This window comes from Musca vetustissima, unplaced genomic scaffold (genome assembly GCF_032173495.1).
Source record: "Musca vetustissima isolate MV318-11 ecotype Yass unplaced genomic scaffold, APGP_CSIRO_Mvet_v1 utg49456, whole genome shotgun sequence".
Taxonomy (NCBI): Eukaryota; Metazoa; Arthropoda; class Insecta; order Diptera; family Muscidae; genus Musca; species Musca vetustissima.
Window position 1 is genome coordinate 122,457 of NW_026874922.1, and position 20,738 is coordinate 143,194.

The following is a 20,738-nucleotide window of genomic DNA, read 5'->3' on the forward strand; positions in this document are numbered from 1 at the left end:
AATTGTTCTGACAGAATGAATGCCTACATACAACACGCGATTGCTGGTGGGCTATGCCAATGTTGTAGAAATCCACTAAATCAACAAGTTTTTGTTTTGTTTTTCATTATTTTTGGTAATAAAATCACGTCAATATGACAGTTATAATGATGATGATTATGGCGATTGGAGTTGGTTGGTGGTTGGGTTTGGATTTGCATGTTGGCCAAAATTAAGTTAACTGTCATCGTCATCATCATAATGAATGTCAACAACAACAAATTTGGTAGAAGCATGTTTCGTTTTTTTTTTGTTAAATGTCATACCCATTATAGGCCTTGCACGGAGACATCACCATTGGAAAAGGGAATTTTGCCAAATAAATAAAAATGATGATATTTTTTTCTATAATTTCAATTTATTTAATAAAGTACCAAAATAAGATATAAACATACATAAAGCCATTAACATTTACATATAAAACATACACAAAACGAAATTTATAATACATGAGTTATGTGTGCGTGGGTGTGTGTCTGTATGTGTTCCCTTCCTGTTATGGGCAAGAATAGAATAACTAAGAAATTTTGTCAATTCGGAATGGAAAGAAGGGAACCCATAGCCAATTGTTACAATAAATTATTTTGTTTTTTTAAATTAATAATTTAAACAAAAAGCAATCAAGTTTTTTCAATGATTTTATGGAAGAGTATTTTCTGTTGTTGTGGTCGTCGTCGCGTTTACATATAAATAATTTAACTTAACTTAAGTGGATAGTGTAAGGATATCTGCATTTGTAATAGTAATGCCTGTTGTTGTTGTTGTAATTTTAAACAGTTTTCACATTATCATATGGCCTCAATACACCTGGTGGTCCTCCAAAGCTGCCAGTAAATTTACCACTTAGATTTCCGGTAGCAGTTGTACCAACTGTGGTGGCAAAAGTGGTGGGTGTGCGATTGGTCGAGGCTTTATTATAAGTCTGTGTAAATGCTGTTGTTGTTGATGCTGTCGAAAAGCCCGAGGGTTTTCCAATGCCTTGTGTAGCCAAAACACCGGGTGGACCACCAAAGCTACCGGTATATTTGCTGCCAGAAACTGAAGCACCACCAGCAGCTGTAGCTGTCGTTGAAATGCTGGATGTTGAGGAGGCTGTCACAAAACCAGATGCTGCACCAGACGTAGTCAATTGATTAAAATTGCTGCTAACTGTTGAGGGTTTGGCGAAGTTGCTACCAAATGTGTCTGTAATTATTTGAAAACAAAACAAAAAATATTTTTTTAAATAGTTCGGAAATTAAGGGGTTGAGCAGGGGAACAGTTTTCTAAAGTTATTATATTAATTAACGATAGTTGACAGTTCGATAAGGAATCAGCTGTTATTTATGTATGGACAAGTTAGCCTGTTTCTCCTGTCTATAGAAGATATATTTATACGGTCACCCAGCAAGCGAAAGTCAGCTGTTTTTTCAGAAATGTCAGAAATGTTGACTTTGTTTACGTTTTGACAATTGAAGGCAATTCACAATAATGGTCTTTGACAGCAAACTTGAGAGGCTGCTGATATCCAGCTGGCCTGCCTGGATAATCTTATTAATAGGACTTGGTTTTTACAAGTTTTAATGCCATCCAGAAAGGCCAGTTGCTTCTCAAGTTTGCTGTCAAAACACATTATTGTGAATAGTCTTTCATTAAGAAAATGTAAACAACGTCCTTCATCGAACTGTCAAAAATCATTGTAACCATCAATCATTTTAAAATTAGTTCTTGTACAGTCATTATAAAAAGGTCTATTCATGAAGTCGCCCAGTGAGATCAGCTGATTCTTAAGATTGCTGTCAAAATTCATTATTCTGAATTAAATTCACAGTATGAAAACGCAAAAAACAATGTTAGGCACTACAAATAAATTGTCTGCTTAAAATAGTTTCATAAAAAACTATTTTCTCTTTTATAAAATAACGAATAATTATTGAAATCAGAGTACCAGATCTATTTATATGGTCACCCAGCAAGCGAAAGTCAGCTGTTTCTCCTCAAGTCTAATGTCAAAAATGTTGACTTTGTTTACGTTTTGATAATGGAAGTCAATTCACAGTAATGGATTTTAACAGCAAACTTGAAAAGCAGCTGGTATCACTGGATGACCTTGTCAATGTATTTTGCCAACACATGGAAGTATCAGCTGATTTCAGTTTACATTTGCACTCAGTAAATTCAATTCACAATAACGTATTTGACAGCAAACGTGAGAAGCAGCTGATCATACTGGATTATCTTGTTGATCTAACTCTATGACAGAACGTATTTATTAGTCCCTGTAGATAAGAAAAGTTGCCAGATCTTCCAAAAAAATAGAAATATATCACAAAATTTGTAACAGTCATCTATTTGCATTAGGGTCATATAATTTTTAATGCTAATTTTAATCATTGTTTACTTACCCTTCTGTATAGCATTACCCGAAACTGTTGTTCCGAAATATTTCGATGTTGTCGATTGTGGTGTAACAGCACTACCAAATCCTGTACCCGCAGCAGCTGCTGCTCCACTTAAAAAAATATTATTGGTTATCACTTTACCATCTCCACTCTTGCTAAAGGTCGTCTTGGTGGGTGCCACCGGTGCCAAACCATTTGCTGTATTAAATGGCGGGAATGATTCGCGATCAGCACTCAGGGGAACTTTTTGTGGCCCATTCTCATCGCTCGTTGAGACGCTGTCGCTGGCGCTGTTGCCGGCTACGGGTCCATCGAAACGGGCTGCAAAATTTGTGTTAAAACTTGTTGAGGTCGTTTTGCTATCATTTGCTGCTGCGTTGACCTCCTCCTCCCCTTGGGTAGGCGGTGGCGGTACGAACACATTATGCGGTTGCGTTAACGTATTATCATTCCGTTCGCTAGCAATGGATGGTAGTGGAATGGTTACTTTAGATGGAATAGAAGAAGCTGAGGTTAGAGAAGTGGTGGAAGAAAAGAAATTTGGCAGTGCACTGGTGGTAGAGGAGGACGAAAAGGAGGAGGCAGTTGAGGGCGGTGAAATGTCATCGTCGACAGACATTTCCTCATCGTTGGGATCATAAACGAATGGGACGCCAGGGCCAAGATCGGCATAATCGAATTCAGCCAGCCATGGTGGAATTGTGGCCTCAAATGGATTCACATCCAATGGTGAGGGAGTGGTAGTCGTCGTGGTGGTGGTGGTTGTTCTTCTTGTGGTCGTCGTTGTGGGTGCCTTAGAGAATGGCTGTGGTTTATAGCTGCCACTGAAGAAGGGATTTGTCGATTTGATACTGGTCGTTTCTTCGCTGCTGCTGCCGATTTTGTCTGTATTGGAAAGAGGGCGATTAAAACTATTGACTGACGTGGTTTTGGGCCTAACAGTGGTTGTAGTGGTGGTGGTAGTAGTACGTGGTGCAGTGGTTGTGCGTCCATTGTATGAAGTGCTGTAGGTATTGGTAGTGGTGGTGGGTGATTTAAATGTTTGACTCGAAAAGGAGGTGAACTGATTGAATGAACTTGAAGGTCTGGCGGTGCTCGATGTGGTGGGCTTGGCCCGAACCCAATGCTGCTGGGAGCTAGAACGGGTTGTTGTGATTGTTGTTGGCCTTGGAGTTGTCGTGGTTCTGGCTGTCGTCGGTCTGGGAGTAGTTGTAGTTCTTCTGGTCGTTGTGGTTGTAGTTCTGGGTGTTGTGGTTCTTGGGGTGGTCTTCGTGGTAGTGTAGGTACCTTCTGGTGGTGTTACATGCAAAACATTGAGATCTGTATAGGGTTCTAGAGGTGGGAGAATGTCACGGTCAATGGTATCATTCTTGTATTGACTAATATCTTCGGGTGGAACATAGGCGACGGCCACATCCAAGTCGGGATCATCGATATCAGCCAACCAAGCTGGTAAGGTGTAGGAGTCACCACCCTCTAATCTGAGGAAATCCGAAGTATCTGGTTCAGGTGTAGTTGTAGTAGTGGTGGTGCGGGTCGTCGCTCTTGTTGTCGTTGGGCGCCGGGTAGTTGTCGTCGTCGTGGTTGTGGTTCTTGGTGTAGTTCTTCTGGTTGTGGTAGTGGTTGGTCGACGAGTCGTCGTTGTTGTTGGACGTCTGGTAGTTGTGGTAGTGGTTGTTGTTGTTCTGCGAGTTGTTGTCGTCCTAGGAGTTGTGGTCGTCCTAGGAGTTGTCGTATAATCCACTGTTCCACTGGAACTCACAAATGGCTGACTAGTTTTGCTGACAAAACTCGTTTGACTAGTACTTAGCTGGGAGCTATATTTCCGCTTAGCAGGATCATTGAGAACGGCAGGATCTTCACTTGATGGCGGCAATAAATCCCAGGCAATAACACTTAGACCTTTATCTTCACTTGGTGTATACTCCACCGGACCACCAATATCGGGATCATTCAAATCGATGATGTACTGGGGCAATCCCTTAAAAGGGGCACCAACTTTGGTGGAAGAAGAGGGACTCTTAAAGGTGGTGGTTGTGGTTGCTATTGTTTCCGAGCTGCTATCATCATCATTTGGAAGAGCAACGGCAATGGGATCTAGGGAGGGTGGAAGGGGATTATGATATTTAGAGGCAATACGTTCGATAATAGAAATATCTCTGGGTACATTGGGATAGTTGAAGTTACCACTACTCAGAGGTGGGCTATATTTTTTGGGTGCTGAAAGCTGAGATAAACTAGAAGAGATAGTTGTAGTAGTGGGTGAAGAGCTAGCTAGAGGAGATGGTGAAGATGATGCTGATGAGGAGGATGCTGATGAGGAAGATGTAACTGTTTCTAATGAAAAACTGAATGGAGATGAAGATGAGTTGCCGATTGCATCTGGTTGTTGGTGAACACCATTGGGATTTGAATGCGGTTTGTTGTTGTTGTTAGTGTGATTAGTGTTCGTGTTCTCATTGAATAGAGTCGCAACGTGCATATTTGTGTTCGTGTGTTTTGGCTGATGCCGTTCAATCCGCAACAGATCTCTGGAATCACCAACAACAACAGAGGCATCTTCCCGTGCCAACGCATTCGGTTCATTTAACTTGGCGATGACGGCGTTACTACTATGGTCGTCGTCGGAATTGTCATCGTCGCTGTCGACATTTTCTTTCACACTTGTACTATTAGTTGGTTTCTGTAAATCTTTGCTAAACTCACCAATGAATGGTGGCAGTAAATCATCAGAGGGCTTCTTTAGCTCTGTGATTCCCGATGCATAATTTGGAATTTCGAATTGTAGACCTTGCGCGCTAATCACCTTGCGGCCATCGGGCGTTTCAATCGGTTTCAATGATTCAATCGGATTGCCATAGCTATCGAAGGCGTTCTTGTCGACCTCGATAAGAGGCGGCTGCAAATCAGCTGGGAAAGGCCTTACAAGTGTGTCTGAAAATGAATTTAGTTTTTGTTGTTGTTTTGGTTTTTTTTGGAGGAAGGAATATTCGAATAAGTTTTTTTTGGGTTAGAAAATTTTTGGTTTGAAAAGAAACGAAACACAAAGATAGAAAAATGGCCAGTAAAAGTTGTCAGTAAAATAAAAACAAGTTAAAGACAAAATAATAGGGCACAGGAAACGGAAATATTTAGTTGGTAGTTAGATACACAACAGCACAACATAAAGAGAGTAGTAGTCATTTTAAGGTTAGGTTGAAACTCCCAAACATTTTTTTGGTGGAGGGAGTTGTGTGTTTAATTGGCTTAGGCATTAAAGAAACATTATTAGAACATTTAAAAAACAGAAACAAGAAACAAAAATATAAACACAAATGGGTAATGAAGGCAAGTTTAAAGCAGTTGATGACGTATTTAAATTAAGTAAAGCGTTTTAATGTAAGCTCAGTAAATATGAATCATAAACATTAAAAGGCTACACAAAATAAATATTAATGATGTTGGCAATTCTTTATCGTGTAAACGTGTTATAAAATGTAAATAGTGACAATCATGGTACAATAAATAGGTAGTTCATTTAGCTCAGCTGATGACTCGATTAATTGTCTATTTGATTTCGATGTTCAATGTTGCCAACCATGTGAAATATTATAATGAAAAATTTGGTCGAGACCATGGCACAATAAATAGGTAGTCCATTTAGCGCAGCTGATGTCTCGATTGGTTGTCAAAGTGGGTAATTTTTACTTGAATTCGATGTGTAGTGCTGCCAACCATGTGAAATATTATAAGGTTTTTGTTTTGAAAAATTTGCATCATGATAACAATGTAAATAAAATGACATTGAAAGTAATATGTTATGGTATGTATATGGCATTTAATGCTAAAGGGTATATTACACCACCCATCAATGTCATAAGTGCCATGGCACAATAAATAGGTAGTCCATTCAGCGCAGCTGATGTCTCGATTAACTGTCAAAGTGGATAATTTCTACTTGAATGCGATGTGCAATGTTGCCAACCATGTGAAACATTATAAGGAAAAATTTGACATATGGTCGAGACAAAAACAAAGTTTTTTGTTGTGATGCATCACTTTTTTTATTGCGTCATGATTAGTACTGTCGCTTTTTTTCGCTTTTTTTCTCAGCATTCAACATGGAAAATTTGACAACACTGCCACATTGATGTGGTTTTGCCGAGAATCTATAACATTTTATTTGGAATATTTGTGTTTTAAACATGTATATTGTTCGATCAGCTGTTTTGGTCAAACAACTGTTAATTTCATAGTTTACATATTTATTAGTAGTATACGATCTTGAACGTACTTAATATTATTGTTAAGTGTATTATGACCTTATTTTAATATAAATATTTGTGTAAATGTCTTGTTTTGCGATCTTGCCCCATATAAATCACGTTTTAGGCACATTTTTTTTAAATAAATGTATCCAACCGTATAGTGGATTTTATTACAAAGTATCTCATGGAAGACTTCAGGCAACACTTTATGTCTAATAATCTTCATAATAATTTTGTGGCTAATGGATAATGACTGACATTTATTAATTAATGTTGTGTGTAATGTATTGTTTAGACCATATACATATATTTTAATTGGGCCCCCTAAGCATTAAGGGTGGTGGCCACACATTACGTTTTAACATGTATTTTTTTTAAATTTGACGTTTCCTATTCAAAAATGTATATGTCTCTCTCTTACTGTTCACATTGTATCAAACTGTCTGCTGTACACTGAACTTGACTTCCTTGTGTAGGTACCATCATTGCCCGGCATCATCTGCCAACGTCATTGTCCGGCATGATCTACCAACTTCTTCAGGCAGAAAAAAAAACAGCTGCTCATTAGCAGAAAAATGTTGTTGTTGTTTAGAGGAAGCATATCAATTTTGATAGATACACGTTAATGTCTATGGTTTGTTGACATCTTCCGTAGTTATAAATTAGCATATTAGCTAAGGCTGTCTTTTTGTGTGAATGAACAAAATGTCTATGATCAAATAATATAAATAAAAAAGGCTTATCATGCCGCTTCATCAGCATTATGGTCACAGAAGAGAGAACGAGAGAAAAAAGTATTAAATAATAAAGTAAAACTATTTTGTGTTCATTCAAAGTATGAAAAAAATTAATAAATAAAAAAATGGTTTAGAAATATGTAGATATTATAAATACTATATATATTTTATATTTCTTAGTTACGATATCTACATCGAACAATTTTCATGTCATTATTGAGATATATAAAAGGAAAATTACTACTTAAATGATGATTTATCATAAAACAGACTGGGTGTAAATATGCCTTGAGATATTACCAACAGAACAGCTGTTGGTAATATGGTCTGTCAATAGTTGTTATAATTTGAAACTAAAACATCATTTTGACAGATATGATGAACAATATATTTTATAATATATTCGGTATCATGGGATACAAAAAGTTGTATAAATTTCATTTTTTCAAAATATGTTTGACATATCAAGGTCTTTGGCTGCTTCTTTATACATTTCAATCGCATTTAGGGCACATTTACACCGAACGTGTTTTATCATAAATCATCATTTAACCGTTTTAGCATGCATTTGATGTTTCCTATAAATATACCCTTTCGCTGCAAATATGCCCCTAGGTAAATACATCAGAACAGGTGTTGGGGCAATGATCTGTCAACATTTTTGTAAATTGAAACAAAAACACCAAAAACTTAATAATTTTGACAGATTTAGTGAACAATACATTTTATAATATATTGAGTTTCATGTGATAGGAAAAATTGTGAAATTACTTTTTTTTCGAAATATGTTTGACATATCAAGTTCTATATACACTGAAACCGTCTTTAGTTTTAAGTGTATCAAACATCATTTAATCGTTGTTTAAGACGACATGTACATTAGAACTTTTTACCGAGTTAACCTGTGGAATTGACAATTTATTGCCACTAGGTTAACGAAATCCAGTATTTTGTAAACTTACTGTAAGTTGCCATTTCCTATGTGTATCTTTCAAATAAATGACGCTTTTCGTAAAATATGTTCAGTGTAAATCATGCTTTGGCTTAGTACATTTGTAAAATCGATCAGCTGTTTTAGTCAAACAGCTGTTTAAAGACAAAAACATTTAACAAGCTAATTGAATTTATATAATTTTTTTGAAAACACATCAACCGCCTATCTCTCTAAAATAAATTAACAGACAGATTGTTTTTTTTGTGTAGTAGAAATTTCTTTTGAAATTACTTTCCTATAATGAATTATTGCTAAGAATCATGTCTATCAGTTTTTTGTTTAATACATGAGTTTGTTGTTGTTGTTTTTATTGTTAATAACTATTGTATGTTAATTTCTTTTTCGAATTGCCAATTTTGCTGTTGTTGTTTTGTTTTAACACGAAATTTCCATTTTCAGTAGCAAAATTTATCAATTAGAGGTCGTCGAAACAACAACACTTTTTTGTGTTAAAAAATATCCATACATTAATTATATATTGTTTGGCTATGATGATTGAATTGCTTTTCTAAGTTTTGGAATTTTGGGTTTTTTTCTGTTCACTCGTGGGTACAATTAGCCGCAAAACAAAAAACTTGCATTGGCTAGGCGTAAAATATGCATATGTGTAGATATTTTTGTGAATTCAGTGCCACTGGCCATAATAGCAAATAAACTTGTTATTGATTCATTATTATTGAATTTCTCAGACAGAGAAAGAGACAAGAGCTATTATAATAATGTTAATCATTTTGCAAGCGTGTTTTTGTATAAAATAATATACAAATATAAATACGTTTCCGAAATACTATAGAGGGATGGCCTCGATAATCTTCTTTTTCGAATATTCTCAATGTTTTCATAAATTGAAATTGGGTTAAATCTTATTTCCAAGAACCGAACATAATAAAACAGCTGTCACACAGAAACTTAATGTGTGGCCAGACACTTATAAAATATAGATGTGCAACAAAATGCGAATACCTGTTATTCAACCCCATTGGCAAGGCGTTTCTATTATTAACAACATATTTGTTTTCCATTGTTTCTAAACAAATACTGACATATTGACACATTTCCCTCATTTATTTCCTTTTTTCGGTGTTAATTTTTTCATTTTTGCAATTCACCAAGAATATTGGAATTTGTATCTTTAAGCCATTAATTTTTTAAAGGAATGTTTAATGAGTCGCAGAGTACAAAATTCCAAATAAATATGGGGTTTCAATTGTGCTTAGCATTTTAATGAATTCCCATAGATGTCAAAAACGCAATACATGCTGATAAATCAGCTGTTGTTTCTTTGTCAAACAAAGTTCTTATTTGAATGTGTCAATGAGAATAAATCATAGGTAATAATTGTCCAATTAGTAGCAAGGCAAAAGGAATTTATAATGGTGGCCATATGATCCAAATACGTGATCGGAAAACAAGACTCCTTTTTTTGCAAAAACACAAAAATGCGTCATTCTTCCAAAAATTGACGTTAATTGTAAAACTCAGGTGACATTTTTTTTGCAAAAACAAAAATAACGTTTATGATTGTGTCAATAAATTTGATCATTTAATTGCAACAACCAGTCAATTGTTTCTGATATTTTATTATTAATTTATGAAGTGTTGTTATTTATTAAAAAAACAAACACAATATTATATTCCAGAAAACAGGGAATATTTACAGCATGAAATGTGTATAAAAATGTTTTAGATTTGTTTTTTTTACAAATAATAAATATTATATATTGCAAAATATATTCAGTTTTTCCGATTTATTTTGTATGGAACTGTACATCATTTATACGGAACTACTTATAAGATCACCAAGATCAGCTGATCAGGATCAGTTGTTTCACAAGTAAACTATCAATTCACAATATGAAAACGTAAGAAACTGACATTACTATCATGGCACAGTAAATAGGTAGTCCATATAGCGCAGCTGATGACTCGATTAAATGTCAAAGTTCGTAATTTCGACTTGAATTCGATGTGCAATGTTGCCAACCATGTGAAATATTATATGGAAAAATTTGACAGATGGTAGAGACAAAAACAAATGTTTTTGTTTTGATACATATCCTTATTATTGTATCATGAAATATTCCATTTAGGGATAAATAGGGATCTATAAATGTTATTGCCACTCTTAGAGTATATTTACACTGAACGTTTTTTTTTTTATGAAAATCATCATTTAAGTGAAATATATTCAAAGGATATGACATAAAACACGAATATGCATCCTTAGACTATGTTTAGAATAATCGGTTTTATAATGATATATATTATATGTTTACATCAACTGACAATTCCGTTGGAAATATGAAATATTCCCCTATGTCCATTTAAATAACGTTTGTCAAGTGTCTTCTTATGTTTATTTCACTACTACACAACTGAGTTTGTTACTATTATATTTAGCTTCAATGTAAGCGATACAGGGTTGCATTGCAACATATGACACTTAGGTGTTACTAGTTCAAGTATTTTTGGTTAGTAATTCAATGATGATTTAATGAACTTTTAGTGCGTAATTTAATCCACTAATAATAACTGTCATTAAATTTTCCGATTACAGTTTATAACCAAAATACTTGATGTACAAATTCCAAATATTGATTCTCAATGGATTATCTTTTATTATTTTGGCAAAAGCCATGAAAATGATATGACAGAATTCACACAAAATAATGAAAATTAAAAAAGACTCGACAGTTAAACTAACCACAACAAGTTCATACCACAAAAAGTCCAAAAAACAAAACTTGTCAAAAAAGTTTGCATCATCATGAATTGTTGTTGATACTTCAAAAAAATTAATGGTAAACATTAGCAAGGTTACCATGATCCTTGAACTAAATGCCTACTGAGCAAATAATCGGGGAATATGATTTAACTGGTTGTTGTGTATGAAAAAATATGTACAATGACCTTGACAGTTTATGTTTTATCCCAGGCAGGGCGAAAAAGCGAAACCAGTTCAATATGCAAAATGAATATCAATGAAAAAATATGAATATGGTTTGATAAAACAACATTATTATTTGTGACAAGCAAAAGAAGAAGAGTAAGATGACGTATGTTATGTTGTTTCAATGGCAAGTGTAATTTTCTTCTTAAAACAAAATTATTATTATTCCATAAAATTATTTTTAAATTTATTTGATTGCAAAACATGTTTTATGAATTGTTTACTTAACACATTTTTGTTGCTGTTTTTTCTGAATTTTTGCCTTGGCCATTTCATCACGACTTCTATACGAAACGATTATCTTGACAGTTATCTTATTAATTATTAGGCTTTATATATTTTTTTTAATTAAAATTTCAAATTAAAGATGACAATCACATTCGTTTATTGCAATAAATGGCAGCTTTATATTTTTTCAATTAAAAAAGAAACATTGAATTCTTTAGAAATACAAATAAATAATTATAATCTTTATTTGAAAACCAAATGACTCATATATTTTTAATTCTTAGCTTCAGAATTTTATTTCTTCCTCCTCCTAACAGAAGCTAAAAAACTTGTTCCTTTAGAAAAGGAACTGATAATAAAAAAATAATAATGTTAATTGACTTGTCATTAGATATCTTGTGGTGTGGTGATGAAATAATATTGCATAAATGATTGATGTTTATTTTTTCTGGAATATCCGTCAAAACATCAAAACTTACTGTTCTTGTATATCTAAAATAAACGTGATGTATACTCTGTGGCATGGCACAATGAATAGGTAGTCCATTTGAAGCAGCTGATGTCTTGATTAACTGCCAAAGTGTGTAATTTCTACTTGAATTCGATGTGCAATGTTGCCAACCATGTGAAATATTATAAGGTAAAATTTGACAGATGACAGATGGTCGAGACAAAAACAAAGGTTTTGTTTTGATACAAGTAGGAGATACTGTACACTCGGGTACCTAAATTAAAAGCGTTTTACAAGGATGTGACATTATTAAAAGCATTATTCAGAAATGTAACTATCTAAAACGGCATTTACATTAGAATTGACAAATCAAATCTATTGGATTTAATAAATCCGGTATACTATAATAGTACGTTAACATTGCACAATGACACAATGATGTAAATATAGTACAATGCTACATTTACACTATTTAATTTAGATTTATTACAAGGAAATGCCAAACAAATGATGATCAATGTGTTTTGATGTAAATATAGTCTAAGGATATTTACACCGAACGTGTTTTGCGCATATACGTTTATTTGATATTTCCAAAGAAAATAATTATGATTTATTTTAAGATATTTTCCGATGTAAATGTACCCTAAGGCTCAAGGTTTTAAACCTTCCTCGTTCACATATTGTTCATTTACATTGATTTTTATTAACACATTCTCATACAAATAATTCCAGAATTTTACATGAACATTTGTTACAATGTAAACATGCCCTAAGGACAGCAGTTGTAATAATTACAAATATTTTTCGTTGAGTGTATTTCGCCTGCTACTTGTATTATTCGATTGTTACACAAGGTTTCGAATTACCCTAAACCAACATGTTGTTTTTTTGTTATATTACTGCTTTTGTCCTCATCACGATTACATGCCGTCTCCTTTGTATGATGCTGCTGATGATGATGACGTTTTACAACACGATCTCTTATATAACACACATATAAATATGGGGAAATATTGATTTGAAGTTTAAAGATGGCCTGCGGTGCCAAGTCATCATGAAACTAACTAATCATATGTACATTATCGTGTATGTGGGTATGTATGTATGCATGTACTTTGAGGTCATATTGTATATATTTTTTGACATCGATAAAACCCCAAAAAAGACCACACTATTACTGATCATCATTAAATATAAAGCCATTGGCTGCGAATCATTAAAAAAAGGTCGGTCTGGACACATTACTGTGGGTAAAATTAATGTACGGGGGGCATATATAAATATTTACTATGGAGGATGCTAAAGATTTAAATCATTGTTTTTGTTGTCATTAATAACAAAAAAAAAAAAAAACAAAATTGTGTTTGTTATTATTATTGTTATAGTAAATATTAAAGGTGGTCATGAAGCACAAAGCTGCATTATTTTTAAATGGACAACCATTAAACAAAAACTCAAGGGAAGTTGTGATGTGATACTGCTGATGCAAATATTGATAAGAGCCCCGAAGAAGGCACTCTGGTGATTGTGAATAAATAAACCTTTAATTGAAGTTTCAAGTTTTGTTTTGAGTTTTTTTTTGTCTACTTGTGGTTAATAGCATTTGTGGGGGTCAGAAAGAAATAAAAATAAAAGAAACAAGATGTTGTTATTATTGTTATTGTTACTAGTCATAGGTTTTGTGTTAATTAATGTTATTTTTTAACTACCGTATACCACCACCACCACCTTCACATTTAATCGAATACGAGACATACCATACTTGAAAAAATAAAAACAAATAAATTTGAAAAAAAAACAGGCACTTACATGCAACACTGAGCATCATATGAATAAAGCCACATAGTTGTTTTTAATTATTTTTCATAAAATTTGTGACTTTTGAAATAATTTAAATATTTTTGAAGATGATATTCCATGATTTGTACCGTACATTTGTCAATATCTGTTTTAAAATGTAAATAAAAAGTAATCCCTTTGGTCAGCAATATTATTGTATGTTCTTTTGATCTTAAAACAATGTTTCATAAATACTAACAAATGCACCTCTGTTCAATGTCACTCAGAAAGATCAGCTGTTTTTCAAGTTAGTTAAAAAAATCCATTTTTTGAATGGAAACGTGAAAATACATATGTTTATACATAATTTTTGAAAATGACCCAATCTATACGATCATTTTTACCGTATCTACCTTCAAATGTAAAACATAATCCCTTCGGGTAGTGTAAACTTAGTGCATATTTTTTATCAATTATGCAATATTTACATCAATGTAAACATATCAATACTAACTTATGTTATTCTGATTTTATAACAATTTGCCCATGGCACAATAAATAGGTAGTCCATTTAAAGCAGCTGATGACTTGATTAACTGTGAAAGTGCGTAATTTCTACTTTAATTCGATGTGCAATGTTGCCAACCATGTGAAATATTATATGGAAAAATTTGACAGATAGTAAAGATCAAAACAAATATTTTTGTTTTGATACATCACTACTAAAAACATGCAACGCTGATCATGACAAATGCAATTCTGAATTATGATTAAATTAATTTCTTCCCTAAATCATTTTATTTATATAGGATTTGTAATAGAAATATATATTAGAAAATATTTTTGTCGATCGTTCTCACGAGAAAACATAGTTATTTAAAACAAGTAATGGGCTTTGGCCACATATCAAATTTACAAAAACTTAACACGTCAAAATTATAGGATGGCTTCGAAAGGACCAACAAATGTACAATACAATTGTAGATTGTTTGCAGGTTCTGAAATAACCTTCTAAATGGACTCATAAATCGTGTAACTAAATCCTAGCTGTTTAGACTAATATTAAAAAGATATGAAGTCAATCAGCTGATATTTCTGTGCAAATTTTTGCCTACTCATGGGATTTATTCGTACTTCTACTTAAAAACAAGTATGATAGTAAGTTTACATTACAAAAAAAAAAATATTTTTAAATATATTTTTTCTAAGTTAATATGAATACTTTAGTGGCCTTATTCAAATTCCGCCCAGTGTTATGTTAATACAGGCAGCAAATTACAAGATATGTAGCTAAATTAGATAAACATCTGTTAAGAAAAAAATCCATTAAAAGACCCCTAAAGCACAGTTTTTCCACTAGAAGAAGAAGAAGCGAGCAGAAGGAAGGCGGAAAAAGACACAAAAACACATTTTGACAAATACCAAGTTTTGCTGGGGCACCATTAACGACACTGTTATTCCAAATGGCCGTTGTTATTATCACCATTGTAAACAACAAACTGCGCCTGCGCAAAAGGGCTTTTCCCTTGGAAAAGCTTCTGTGTAAAGGCGGGGGCGTCGTCGGCGTGCTGCTAGTCGACATCATTGTAAATGGCGCGTCTCGTTAATATTTTTTCGTGGGTATTTTTCAGCTACTTTGTTTTTTTTTTCAAACTTAATCTGTGTTTGGTTTTTTATTTTTCGTAAGATTTCGTGATATATTAAGTTTTAACTTTTGATATCTATTTTTTTGTTGTTGTTGTTTTTGTCAAGAGATTTAATTAAAAAACTTTCTTGGTAACACGAAAACTGTTATGATTTTTCTTTGATTAGATTTTTTTATTTTAAAACATTTTTTTTTAAACTTAGGTGTTGTAACACCCACAGAGTTTTTTCCGTTTCGTTACTTCTTAATTAAATTATTTGTGCGAAAAAATATGTTGAATAATTTTTGGTGGGGTTTTTTTGTTGAATCTTCATTCGCCACCTTTGATTATTGCCCAATACACCGTTTTAAAAAATTTTACGTCCGTACCGCAATGCGACTAGTGAATTAATAAAGTTAAGCTTCTAAACATCTTCAAGCGGTGGCGTTTGCTTAAGCTGTGGCTGCTGAACACAGAGCTACACAGGTCTGCTCTCAAGTCAGTTTATTGGTGGTAGTAGTAGTGGTGGTGCTGGTGGCGGTTTTTGCTTTGTCGCAGTTTGGCACTTGGGTGATTCTGTGAACTGTTAAGGTGGTAAGGGTAATACACTGAGAGAAAAAAATGTGTAATTTTATGGAAAAAATATATATTGGTCTTAAATTTTATAAAAATAAAGAAGAAGACCTATTGATGAACATAGTCGGTATTAAAATGCACCATTGTTCTTTAATTCCCTTTATTCTGTAACAATTTTGTTTATCTTTATAAATTGTATTCAAAATATATACCATTTTGACAGCTCGAAGTAGTATCAGCTGGTCTTTCATGTTGTCGTTATACGTAGATGATCAACTGTTTGCTCCATTATTGTGAATTGAAATCACTGTACGAAAAAGCAAAAAATATATATATATATATATATATATTTTTTTTTTGTCAAGTATGTTCCATAATAGTATGTTTACATTGTGACGGATTTCGTTAAACAAGTGGATTTAAATTGTCCAAATAAATCCTCATATGTAAAGTAATCCGGTAAAAAGTTCTAATGTAAATGCCGTTTAAAAGTGTATTTGCTAGTTGATCGTCATAGTCGAATCTTCGTCAATTAAAAACAGTGTTTCCGCCTCATGGGTGTCGTTGGTCGGTATTAGTAGGACCTTATAAAACAAAATAGAATTTTGAAATCCAAAAAATATGTTTACATTTTTTGAACATAAAACCGTTGGGCGCCATTATTTATTGTTAGTTTATCACCTTGGGCGCCATTATTTGTTAGTTTATCACTTGTTAGGTATAAAAATGTCAAATATCTTAAGTAGGATACACATTATTGAACATCAATGATGAGTACTCCACTTAATAATGAGCCTCAGGGTGGATTACCTTGGTCCTTACCAGTAGGAAATTATGAACCAAAATAGGAAAATAATATGATTGTAGATGTAGGCATTTTATAAGACTTATACGTATTTGCTTATACACACAAATAAACATCTTTTTTAGTATTTTCCCATTTCTTCCGTTTTAGTACACAATAAATTCCATGCATTGACATTTATTGATATTTGAATAAACCCCTTAAATCTGTTTCAATGGTGAGTACCCCACTTAATTTTCTTTTAAATGTCATATTTCTTCAAGTGTCTAATTGAACCATAACAAACGAAGATTACTCTTAAACGCTACCTCTTCTGCTGCAGTAATGACTAAACATTTTTTTTTCGCTAAAAATTTTGACGTTGTTGCCAATATTGTGTAGCTGTCATTCAAACCATAGGAAAAAAATAATTTTCAATGGGGATATTTCATTCATCGAAGACAAGCGTGTCAACCAACCAAGTCCACACCAGCATCATTCTCCTTCCTTATATTTTGGTAGCCCTCAACAAAAGTAATAACTTAATATTAACATACCGAAAAAAATATATATATATTTTTTATATTCCATGTCAAATTTCGATGAGTTGTCAGATGTCACATGTTTTGTTTTAAGTTTGGTAAGAGGGAAAATTGAATATTAAGGAAGTTAATTTGCACGAAAGTGAATATTAAAATAATGGAAAATTATATTAAAAATGTTTAATGATTTAGGAGCAGAAAATAATAAATTACAAAAATAATATATTTTATAAATAAAATTTAAATATTTTATAATATATTTTATTTAAAAATTTTTGTTTTGTTTTAAGAAATTTGCAAATTACGTTTTGCAAAAAAGAACAACATGTTTTATTATTTTTTTATTTTTATTGGGATTATAGCCGATGGTTTTTGTTGTTGCCTTGTTTGCTTTTTTTTATAACATTTATAGCCGGTTGTTTGCTGTCTGTCGCCCTGCCCCCTGTAGGAATTTCAATATGTAGCTGAGCCCTTTTTTCTTTCGTTGGTACCGTGTTTACATTCTAACGTCACTATTAATGATTTTCAAGTGGTTGTTGTTGCTGCTGCTGTCATTATTATGTTATTATTTATTGTGGGTTTTTTGTGTTGAGCTGTTAACACTATTTTTTGCTACATCTTCGATCGTGCCGATCGTGTGACGTGAAAATCACAAATGAAATTGGTGTGATATAAGAAACTAAAATGTAAACGAGCTGCGAGAGAGGGAAATTATTTATTCTACAAATCATTGTGTCCAAAGGTATAGTTAAAGAAGTTGAAGGAAGCTTCAAGCTGTGGACTTTTAATGGCATTTTTAATCCAATTTGTTGGTACAAAGAATTATAATTTAAAATTTGATTCTATTTTTTCTTGTAGACCAAACCCCATAAAAATGACAACAATAGCTTCTCATTTAGAGCAAAGAGTAAACCGTCCCTTAGATAAAGGTTGACTTCTTCACAACCAAGACCATAAATCCGTCTGTTTAAGGAATGCTTTTTATTAACATTTTTTTTTTTTTATAAATTAATTAACATTAGTTTACTACTTCCTGGATAACTTAATATTTTTGACTTCATTTAAGTGTTTATTTTGTATTTTTTTCTTATTAGAATATCATTAATTAGATTTGCCAGCATTCTAATTAATTATAAATTTGCAATATAATAAATCAAATATCTAGATATACCATCATAAATAAAGTCCAAGCATATTCTGCTAAGAATGAACTTCATAAATCATTATTGATTCCTTGGCGGTTATAATTTGCCAATACCATTCAAAATTCAATTGTATTTGTATAGTATCTTTATTAGCTTGGCAATTATGATGGTGGCATCATCATTAAAATAAGAAAACCAACTCGAAAAGAAAATGAAGCATGAAGTTCCATGAGCAGCAGCATTTCATTAATATAATACCGTGGCATAATTAAGTTAATGTAGGAATTAATTTTATTTTTATTCCAAAATTTGCATTTGGATTGTGCCACAAAGAGACAAATATTTTAAACAAAAATTCCAGGTTACACCAATTCATTTAAAAAATATTGAAAAAATTCTCAAAATAAACATTTTCACAGAATTTAAAATAAATAATAAAGAAGTAAAAAATGAATAATATAAACTTGTATGTTATGAGGAAATATGACATGCGATTTACATTTCTCTTTGGAGGTTACAAAAATATACATCAGCTGTTTTGTTTGTTTACATAAATAAACGCAACAATTCCATAGCGTATGAGCACGTTTAGACTACTTAATCCACTCCATCTCAAATGTCAATTCCATTGCGTATGCGTCACGTTAATCCTGTTTACAAATCCTCTGGATTATATTTGACGTATACGCAATGGTATTGACATTTGAGATCGAGTGATTGCGTAAATATAAACGTACGTATAGACTACTAAATCCGCTCGATTTAAAACGTCAATTCCATAGCGTATACGTCACGTTAATCGTATTCCCAAATCCAGTGGATTATATTTGAATTGACATTTGAAATCGAGTGGATTGCGTAAATCTAAACGTACTTTACACATTAAAATTAAATCCACAGAATTTATGACAAGGATTTATTTGACATATACGGAATTGATTTTACGATCTCTAACAAAGAAAATTTGACCAGTAAATATGTTCAATGTCAATCAGCTGATTTCGAAACAGATTGCAAGACCCTTTATTTATTAATAAATGACATCGATGGCATTTCGTAGTTTAAACGTGCTTTAGGTGAGAGCGATTTTTGATAACCATATTAGCAATTATTTTACTAAAATTTCATGAATCCCTATAAAAGAAAATTTGATCAGTAAACACTTCCAATGTGAATCAGCTGATTAAAAAAAACAATCGTTGTGTAAATCGTTAATAAATGGCATTATAGCATTTAAAAAATAATAAAATAAGAAGAAAGTTATGAAAATCATTACACATAGAATAACTTAATTTCTATTTTTTTTTGTCTTACATATGTTTTTATCAGCTGATTTCCCTTTATGACATTCGTCTCAATATTTTTTTGTAGATTTAAGATGTGTAATTAAATGTTTTATAAAAAGTGTAATATAAATGACTTCTTAAACCGCGTAATTTTGTGGGGCGTTATTGTCTATATTATAGGCCGTTTTTACACATAAACATAACCTAAATTCACACATTTCAATCTATTGAATTGCCTTTTGCAATGATTTTGCCAATCATTTCAGACATAACAAATATGAAATCTCAAACAAAACTCCAATTTCAATTATGCAAAATAATGCTGACAGTTGCGGATTTACATTTAACATTTTTTTAATTTTTTTTGGGTCACAAGGAAGATACTACCAACATGGCAATTATATTACCTTCACACAAAGCACATTTGTGTATTTTCTTTTATTTCGTCTATATTACATTTAATTACATTATCCATATGAACTGGTGGGGTAATGATGATACTGCGCTATTTGTTTTTTTTTGGTAGCGGCATTCATTTGATTTGTGGCCCATTGTATTCACCATTAAAGACGGAATTTGTACTGGTTGCTGTCGTTCCCTTTGGCCATAAGCTGAATACTGTATTAAATTGTGAATATTTTTTTTTGTGATTACCATTATTATTAATAACAAAACAATTAAATTGCAATATAACTGCCGTCCTATAAAAATTGAATTGTTGCTGTTATGATGATCATGATGATGATGGCGATGAAGACATTTGATATATTTGATTGTAATGTGAATATTTTGCTGGCTACCCCGGTGTGTGAAGTGTGGCTAATGTGAATGAAGCAACAATCATTTGTCTTTTGTTTTTTTGGGGGGGAATAATTGTTGTATTTTTTCAAAATGATTAAAACTCATTATAAATTCCAATAATGTGAATCATATGGTAAATGGTGGGGGATAATATAAATTCTATGATGAGA

General features: G+C 32.5%; 1 protein-coding gene across 1 annotated transcript; it reads right to left on the reverse strand.

Annotated features, from left to right (window-relative positions):
• Positions 1-808: 808 nt before the first annotated feature.
• Positions 809-15,403, reverse strand: LOC133337401 (mucin-2). Its single transcript, XM_061545627.1, has 4 exons — positions 15,232-15,403; positions 5,127-5,354; positions 2,424-4,517; positions 809-1,224 (listed from the first exon to the last, which is right to left on the reverse strand). Exons 1-4 carry the CDS (start codon positions 15,392-15,394, stop codon positions 809-811), a joined length of 2,901 nt encoding a protein of 966 aa, XP_061401611.1. The 5' UTR covers positions 15,395-15,403.
• Between the last annotated feature and the right edge of the window lie 5,335 nt (positions 15,404-20,738).